Source organism: Sinocyclocheilus anshuiensis, unplaced genomic scaffold (genome assembly GCF_001515605.1).
Source record: "Sinocyclocheilus anshuiensis isolate Anshui unplaced genomic scaffold, SAMN03320099.WGS_v1.1 scaffold1862, whole genome shotgun sequence".
NCBI classification, from domain to species: Eukaryota; Metazoa; Chordata; class Actinopteri; order Cypriniformes; family Cyprinidae; genus Sinocyclocheilus; species Sinocyclocheilus anshuiensis.
Genome location: NW_015546125.1, coordinates 171,601 through 180,873, shown reverse-complemented (window position 1 = coordinate 180,873; position 9,273 = coordinate 171,601). Strand labels below are relative to the sequence as shown.

Genomic DNA, 9,273 nt, shown 5'->3' with positions numbered 1-9,273 from the left:
GTAAGACATATATATATATATATATATATATATATATATAGTACAAGTAAAATATTTAGTGAATATTTATTCTTTAAATGCCACAATAAATGATTAAATAGCAACATTTTGTATGTCTAGATCAGGGGTGTCCAATCCTGTTCCTGGAGGACCAACGTCCTGCAGAATTTAGCTCCAACTTGCCCCAACATAGGGGGCAGTTGTGGCCTAATGGATACAAAGTTGGACTTGTAACCTGAAGGTTGCGAGTTCGAGTCTCAGGTCCGGCAGGGATTGTAGGTGAGGGGAGTGAATGTACAGTGCTCTCTTCCACCCTCAATACCATGACTGAGGTGAGACACTTCAGCAAGGCACTAGGGTTGGGTATCGTTTTTTTTTTTTCGATACCGGTGCCAAATCAATACTTTTAAAACAGTTTCGGTGCCTAAACGGTGCCTGAATCGATACTTATTAAAAAATTAAAAAATAATCCCCCCAAAAAATGATGGATTGGCCATTAGAATAGATACATCCGTTTCGGAGAATCAGAGGACAAATATTTCAATCGATCGCTCAGGCATGGCACCGAAATCTGCGTTCAGATTCGGTTCTAGTACATACCGGTTACATAGGTACCGGTGCCATATTGGTACTGGGTTTCGGGTTCTGGGTTCCCAACCCTACAAGGCACCAAACCCCAAACTGCTCCCCGGGCGCCGCAGCAATATGGCTGCCCACTGCTCCGGGTGTGTGTTCACGGTGTGTGTGTGTGTTCACTACGCACTTGGATGGGTTAAATGCAGAGCACAAATTCCGAGTATGGGTCACCATACTTGGCCACACGTCACTTCACCTGGAAGAATGTAGTCTGAATGTAATCTGAAGACGTTGATTACTTTGGTTCAGGTGGATTTAATTGGGCTCAGAGCTAAACTCTGCAGGACAGTGGCCCTTCAATAGCTGGATTGGACAACCCTGGTCTAGATGCATTTCATATAGCCTACATTATGACATATTTCACATGTAACTAGACCTAGGAATAAAAAACAAAAAAAACAGGCTACATACTAGTGAGAACCCCTCCAAACAGCGGGCCGATGATGCCCATGAGCAGGATGCCGATTGGGAAAAATCGTGCCATCTTATGTCTGCGGAGGGTTGCCAGAGCCAGGAGGGCAGCAGGCATGTGGAACACCAATGAGGAGACAACAGCCCACAGGAACACCCCATACCACATCTCTGCAAGGCAAGACATCACATTCAAAGCCTGAAGATCAGCCAAAAGTCCTTCCTACACCCGTGATGTAAACATCTCCCACCAAACCTTAGAAAAGACTGCAATGACTGACATTGTGGAAATTAAGACTGTTTGTTAGTGGTGAAGTGTCATTAGTTATAATACAACCCTGTAATATTAAATTAAATATTTAACATCATATTTCCATCACACAACTTGAAGAAGATAGATAGACAGACAGGTAGAGAGATAGATGAAGTGATGGGTAGACAGATAAGACACATAGATGGTTAAACAGACTGACATGTATACAGATGGATGGATTGACATATAAATAGAGGGATAGACAGACAGAACGACAGGTCGACAGATAGACAATATCTGTCGCTCTCTGTCTAAAGGTAGACAGACAAATAGAACTACTATGCAGATAAACTAATCCACAGAAAAACAGACAGACTTTTATAACTGTAGACACATGATCGCCTTCTCTGAGTTACACCATAATTTTAGCAAACAAGTATCCCAACACATTAGCCGGTCAAGCTAACACACTAGCATTAGTTGCTAACCCATTATCAGTCTGATAGCTTGACCACTTTTTCAGGGCAATGCAAATCATACAACACAATAATAGTGTCTGATAGTAGTACAAGCATAAGCCGATCGAAATGATGTGTGATGTCTGCTGTGGTTAAACACTCACCGGAGAAATCGCACAGAGAGGTGTCGTTCCTCCCGCAGTTGGTGACATTTTTCCTCGGCACCAAATTCAAACTAAGGATCTGCTTCACGAATCCTACGTTATATTCGTCCTGCATTTCTCTTACGATCAACGCTGCGATCATGCGTGAGGAAAGTGTCAAATCCGAATAACGGCATTAGAAAAGGAATGTGGGCTTGAGCTGAGCGTTTGTTTTTAGCACAGATGCTCATCCATCTGCATGAGCGTCCATTTGAACTGCGGAAACGCGATGAGTGCGCGGGTTTACTTTCGTCAATCTACCAGTGCACTATAACACCGTTCAAAAACCGAGAAAAAAATATAGTTTTAACTACCACAACTGTGTCGGGTTTGAGATAATCTTTCTGTCACCTGCGATTTGCTACAGGCTTATGGGCGGGGCCTGTACGGTTTGTAGCATCTGTCCCTTCTTGGTATCCGTAAAAACCGATTCGCATGTCATATGGATAGAATGTGAAGGTTTAAGCTGAAATTAATAAATTGAAAATAAATTGTTGTTTTTATGATTTTATTTTATTTTATTTTAGTTACATCTTATGTTGTGGTCTGTCCATAATAATAATCCCGTTTATAGTTGTAAATAAATATTTTTCAAATATTTTCCACTGTTTTTAGCACAAGGTTGGTAAAGAGATCCAATTTAATTAGCTTTAGTAATAATAATAATAATAATAATAATAATAATAATAATAATAACCCGGTTTATCATTGTTGCTATTGTTTTGAATAAATATTGAAAGAATATATTCTGTCACTGTATTTAGCTGAGTTTGTATGTGAAAATGTATATATTATTAAAAAAAATGAATAGTAGAGCCAGGAAGGCAGAATATAAATCCATTCTTGACCGTATTTCAGTCTGTATATTATTTTGTTATTACTTATAATCTTGTTATTACTTATAATTATATTATACCAGTAATTACTTTCAGTAACAATAATAACAACAACAGTTTACTGTTGTTGTTGTTAATTCATATTTTTAAAAATATTTTCTGTCACTTAGCACAAGGTTGGTATGTGAAAATGCATATAATAATAATACTAATAATAAAAAGAAAGAAATTGTAATAGAATAGAAGAGTCAGGAAGGCAGAAAAATATTTCAGTCTGTATATTATATTTTGTTATAATCAGTTTTAATAATATTTTACCTGTAATTACTTTCAGTAATAATAATAACACAGTTTATTATTGGTGTTGTTGTTAATAAATATTTTCTGTCATTGTTTTTTTTTTTTTTAGCTCAAAGTTGGTACAATCTTGAAAAGAATTTGAAGCTGAAAAGAAACGACAGTTCTGAATGGAGGTAACTAGATGAACCTTTTATAGATCAGATGATGCTAGCAAGCTAACATGCTGGGCTTCTAGTAAGGCACTTGCACGTTAGCTCATAGCTAGCAGGTTAGCTACAGCATTTCATCCTTTGGTTTCATGTAGTTGTTATTGGAGTCTTTGTCTGATTTAGCAGCTAATACAGCGCATCACAGAGAGAAATAAAGATGAATTATTCGGATTACGACTCGGATGGTTATTCTTCAAATGAAGATGAAGACTACGTCCCTTCTGGTAAGAGATTTTAGCATGAAGTTTGCATGGTTGTATATAAGCAAGAGCTCAGATGTACTGTAGCTACTGTAAGCTAACTCGTTTGTGCTCTGTAGATGTAAACATATACTGCCCCATTCTGACATTATACATTTTGTTTTTTAAATTATGATGTGGTATGCAAAAACAATCACACAAAAATTATCATAGCTAATATCTACAACATATAAATCTATTATCCCTGTATTATCTAGAATGTATATATGGTATATTTATTCAGAATCCATTTGAATATCATATGTGTTTCATGTGATCAGATCCAAGCAATAATTAATATGTTAACTTTCTCTTTTCTGAAATAGGTTAATTTAGCTGTGAGACTGATGCCAACGAAGCAAACAATTACTGATATAATTCACCAAGACCCCTGCTAGTCGTTTATTGTCCTGTATGTCTTGCAAATGAACACCATATCTTTCATGGTCTTTATCTTAGAAGGACAATACATTGATTTATATCATGAACTGGAGTAGGGCTCTTTAGTGGGTGGAACTGGTACTGAGAGGAAAAATGATAGGACTAGAAGAGAGGACATTCTGCCATTAAATGTTCACTTTTCATAATTTAAAATATGAGAAAGATTCTCACTAGTAGAGGACTTAAGGTCAAGAATGAGAAAACCTGCCACTACACATTATACTGCTTCTAAGAATTTTAAAATATATAGTTTACTTTTAAGTTATTGAAAGTGACAACAGGCAATTTTAGTAGTATTTAGAGTTTCTTCTCTTCAGCTAACAGTGCTTCAGCAACTCGTAGAAAAAAATAGGCAGAAATGCATCATAATTTGGTTTGTCAGCTGCTGTGTTCATTTTGTCTTAATGTCATAAATATGATCCATTCACATTGGTTTCATTTTTTCTTGAATTGATCAGATGATAACCTGAGCGAGGATGACATGAATGAATGTGAGAAGGAGGATGCACTGGAGGTGGAGGGTCACGACGCGCAGCAGTCAGAGCAAGTAAAGAAGAAAAAGATGAAAACTAAAGCAAACATTCCTATGAGGTATCATATTGCTGATGTATGTTTTAAACCCATGTAAAACTGATTGTAAGGGAAAATGTTCTCACTTTCTCCATATTTACAAAGGAAAAGGAAAAAAGGAGGACTCAAACTAGAAGAAGATGATGAAGGTGGTTCAGCAGACCAACAGAAAGGTGAAGATATGCCAAAAGAGGATCATTTTGTAACTGAGTCACAAGAGGACATTGAAGAGAAACATAAGAAGAAAGCAGATGATCTTTGGGCTAGTTTTTTGAGTGATGTTGGCCCTCAACCCAAAGCAGCAGCTCCAAGTACAGACTCTCAGCAGGTAACCATCAACGCAAGAAAATGAAGTAAAGTAAGACAATTTATTGTTTTTAATTTTCATGTACCAACATTCATTTTCTGTCTTGGCTCCATTTAGGCTGATGTGACACATTTTGGGGTGGTTTTGTGTTTTTGGTTCAGTGTCTTGGTAGTCATGCTACTACAGTCAGAAGGCATTACATATTTTTTCATAATTTAAATTCATAAAATGAAATTTCATTTTAATTTGATGTGTTCTGTGCTTGTGTTTTATTTAATTGTCTCTTAGATTAATGTTTATGTTTTTGTTTGTATTTCTTATAGTCCACATCTACGACTGGTACAGATAAGCCCAATAAACCCTCGACAGCGTCTCAGCAGCAGGAGGACAAACCAAAAGAATCCTCCAAAATCACAATCACCAAGGTGTTTGATTTTGCAGGAGGAGAAGTTCGGTAAGTGGAACTGTCTTGTGTAACTGTAATACTTTTATATGGCCACCAGATGGCAGCACGCGTTCAGGAATTAGATGGAGAGCTTAACATTCCCTAAACAATGCTTCAGAAAAACGGTGGTTTGTGCAAATAGGAAGTTTATTTTTAATATTTATATGTGCATGTTATTAATAAAGTAAAAAACGTATAGAAATATTTGGGTCATTTCAGTGAATGCTGTCATTTAATAGTTAATTACGATGCTGTCGTCACATCTTAGCTTGTCTAGCATATTATTGCTGCTTTTCAATAATTAATTCCAGTACATTGTGTTTATGAGCCAGTAAAATATTCAAATCCTGTCAAGCACAAAGCACTGACAAGCTTTGAACACAAACGTTAATATGAATCTCAATACAGTGACCCCAAAAATATTTGGACACTTTTGATGCTTAAAATTGAATTAATTTTGCTGCATAAATTAGGGCTGCACAATTAATCGAATTTCTAATCGCAATTACACTTATGGATACCATAATTACGTAATCGTTCAAAGTCCACTTATGTTATTCTGCACGCTTAAGATATGTTTTTTTCTTTCTACATGTTATCTCAAGGGTTTTTCCATTGTTTTAGTTTTAGTATAGCATTATAATGCCATTCATATTTGTACTTTTTTTATAATTTAAAGAAGAAACCAATCCGATGTATATTTGACATTTGAGGCTTAATACTATAGAAAAGCACTAAAGGTTTTTCAGTTAGAGTGTTTTCAGCTTGTTTATTTTCATATAAAAATACGGCATGCAGTTGCATCAAACAATGGTATAAACATCATTCAACGTAAATTGTGATAATCGTAATTAATAATCGCAATTACAATTTCAAGGTAATAATCGACAATTATGATTTTTGTCATAATCGTGCAGCCCTAGCATAAATGACAAAATGTTTTTTTAATCTAGTGCCATATGCAAACAAATGAAGCCAGGTGTAGGTTCACTAATGTTTGACAACCAGAAAATACTTCTTTAAATACTTTTATTTCCATTATATATCATTATTTCTTATTATATATCAATTGTTGGATAATTTAAGGCCTAACATATTTTTTAATGTTTTGCCTATAATATGTTTTTTTGGTATATTTCTTAATTTTCATTTTTGGCGTTTTGATATGTACGTTTTAAGGTGTGACTTACATGTCTAAATACTTTTTTGGGAAAATAATTCTCTACAGTGAAAAAGTAAAACCTTTTTAAAGTAACTGTTTTCTATTTAATGTAATTTAAAATGTAGTTTATTCTTGTGATGGCAACGCTGAATTTCCATCAGTAATTACTCCAGCGTCACACACATCCTTCAGAAATCATTCTAATATGCGGATTTGGTGCTCAAGAAACATTTCTTATTATTATCAATGTTGAAAACAATTGTGGATATTTGATATTTGTGGATTCATCCATTCAGCATCTATTTGGAATATAAACATCTTTTGTAACATAATAAATGCCTTTACTTTAATGTTTCATCAGTGTAATGCATCCTTGATGAATAGAAGTATTAATTTCTTATATATTTCATATATATATATATATATATATATATATATTTAACTGTTGTGTATTTTTTGTTTTTGAAGATTTTAAAGTGCACAATGAGTATTTTGAGCATTATATCTTATGTTGTGGTCCGCAGGGTCACCAAAGAGGTGGACGCAGACTCACGAGAGGCCAAGAGTTTTCTGAAGAACGAGGATAAGGTGCTGAAGGAGAAAGAAGAGTCCTCTGAGCCACAGCCATCCGTATTGCTCTCATCTGGATCCAGGTACCAACCTAGTGCATCCCTTTAGTCCTGCGTTTTGTTGTTCTGATCCTTCTCAATATATGCGAAATTACAGTTTACAACCATTGTGTCAGTTAATTAATGAAACAAAGTGGTTTTTAATGGTTCTGTTTTGTGTTTCACTGACGCAGAAGTGAAAAACTCATTAGCGCTTAGACTATAATTAATTCTTTGTTATTGATGTTGTTAAATTACAGTAATTAGATGTGATTTCCTTCAGTGTGGTTGGTGCTGGTAAATGGATGGAGACGTCTGTGTGTGTTTGCAGGGCTAGAGGGAATGTCAGACGTGTCATTGATCTCTGACAGCTATGATACCGAGTCTTTGATCCTCTATAATTCCATATCTGCCTGTAGGGAAAACCAGCGATGACACACAAATATGTTTCAGCCGCAGTGTGCACAGATGTGTGTATGCGGGTTGTATTTCCTCTAATGTTCTACTAAACCAATCAGAAATGGCCACTGTAGTCCAAACAGGACATCTGTAGAGTTTGTGTATGTTTAAGAGTTAATCATTGTTGTGATCTTCCTCGGGGTCTTCACTCCTCCTTACATAGGGTTATTTTGGACCGACACTCTCGTCTGTCCTCTGAGACTGTGAATGTTTGCTGAACAGGAAGTCATATTTTTCACTGCACAGGATATACAGTATGGGGCGTTGGCTTGCGGAGCAGGAAAGCAGCTTGAACCCCACCTCTCTCATCCCTTTATCATCCAAACAACTGTCACTTAATGTCGACGCTAAAAACACTCTATATTCACTCGGCCTCTGCTAAGCTGTCCGTGTTTGGTTTTGATGGCTTAAGTGCTTGCACATCATTGCTCAGTCAGTGTGACTTTAAATCAGGCCTCTTCAAATTCCAATGGCTGTTTTGCTCAAACACAGCAGGGTTCCCGCTTAAACTAGGCACTGCAGGAGCCTAAACACAAAGGGTACCTGTCTCCAATATTCACTCGCTTCCCTTCTCTTCCTTTAAGCCTCTTTTGTGTGATTTGAGGTTAGAGGGCTTGAGTCAGCACTGTGGCGCTCTCTCACACACAGGCACAGTGGCTCTCTGTTTCTCTACTTAACAGTGTCATACTGCGCCTCAATGCAGAATTGCTGACGATGGTAATAGACACGCTTCTTCCTTCTCCTGCATTTTGTCTCCTGCCCTTTCCTTATGCACAGATCTTACTTTTTAACTCTGGTTGGCATAATTAAAAATGAAAGAAAGTGAAAATGGCATGACATGTAGCCAAGTATGATGTCCCAGACTTGGAATTTGTGCTCTGCATTTAACCCATCCAAGTGCACTCACACAGCAGTGAGTAGTGAACACACACACACCCGGAGCAGTGGGAAAAATGGTAACCCTTATTATGGAAAATGGTAACCCTTTACAGTAGGGATGTAACGATTACCGGTTTGACGATAAATCATGATAAAATTCCCCACGGTTAGTATTACCGTTTCATCTTTTAATTATCATTAAAACCGTATTAGATTACCACGATTTGAACAACTCGTGATAAATAAATACTGTCCAGCATAAAGCAGTTTTAAGTAACAGTGTCACGTGTGCACAGCATGCAGCGTAGTTTCATTTTGAGTGAAAACAGGGCAGAAAAGCTGGGAGGTTTTAAAGAGTGCTAAGGGAATTATACAAATGAATATATGAATTAATTAATTATATGAATGTACCTCTGAAGTTTCTGACTGTCCTCAGAAACGATTCGATGGCATTTTGTTTTCATCTTCGCTCCATGTAAAACAACACATTCAGCCTGTGTGCAGTTTCTGTCTGACCAAAAACGGACCGAATTTGCATGCCCTGCTGTAAATATTGACCGGTTGATGAAAAACAAGCTTATGTGGATTCTACACAGTTAAACAATTCAGATAAGTTATCTAGAATGATTTATGGAGCAGATAAAATACATATAATCGTTTATTAATCAATTATCATTTTGACTGATATATTTTCTTTATTTAAAAGCTGAAATGTGAGGTTTACCTTTTTATGAAACTTTTTCAAAGCTTTATTTGAACATTTACATTAGATATTTCAACATGCTATTAAACTGTTGTCAGTCAAGTTGTCATTTAAAATCCGAACATCATTGGTAATGTTATTGTTTTAGTGATTA

At 36.2% G+C, this 9,273-nt stretch overlaps 1 protein-coding gene across 4 annotated transcripts in view; it reads left to right on the top strand.

The window, feature by feature from the left end:
- The first annotated feature begins 3,204 nt into the window (after positions 1–3,204).
- Positions 3,205–9,273, top strand: part of LOC107701031 (craniofacial development protein 1-like) — a 36,018-nt gene continuing 29,949 nt past the window's right edge. For 2 of the 4 annotated variants that reach the window (XM_016502948.1, XM_016502944.1), the window contains exons 1-5: positions 3,330–3,530; positions 4,445–4,577; positions 4,662–4,884; positions 5,187–5,317; positions 6,995–7,123. In XM_016502948.1, coding sequence (XP_016358434.1) covers positions 3,464–3,530; positions 4,445–4,577; positions 4,662–4,884; positions 5,187–5,317; positions 6,995–7,123 — 683 coding nt within the window. In that variant the 5' untranslated portion in view covers positions 3,330–3,463. Of the gene's footprint in view, positions 3,271–3,329; positions 3,531–4,444; positions 4,578–4,661; positions 4,885–5,186; positions 5,318–6,994; positions 7,124–9,273 lie in introns of those variants that run through there. The other 2 variants (XM_016502945.1, XM_016502947.1) reach the window with 2 other exon arrangements.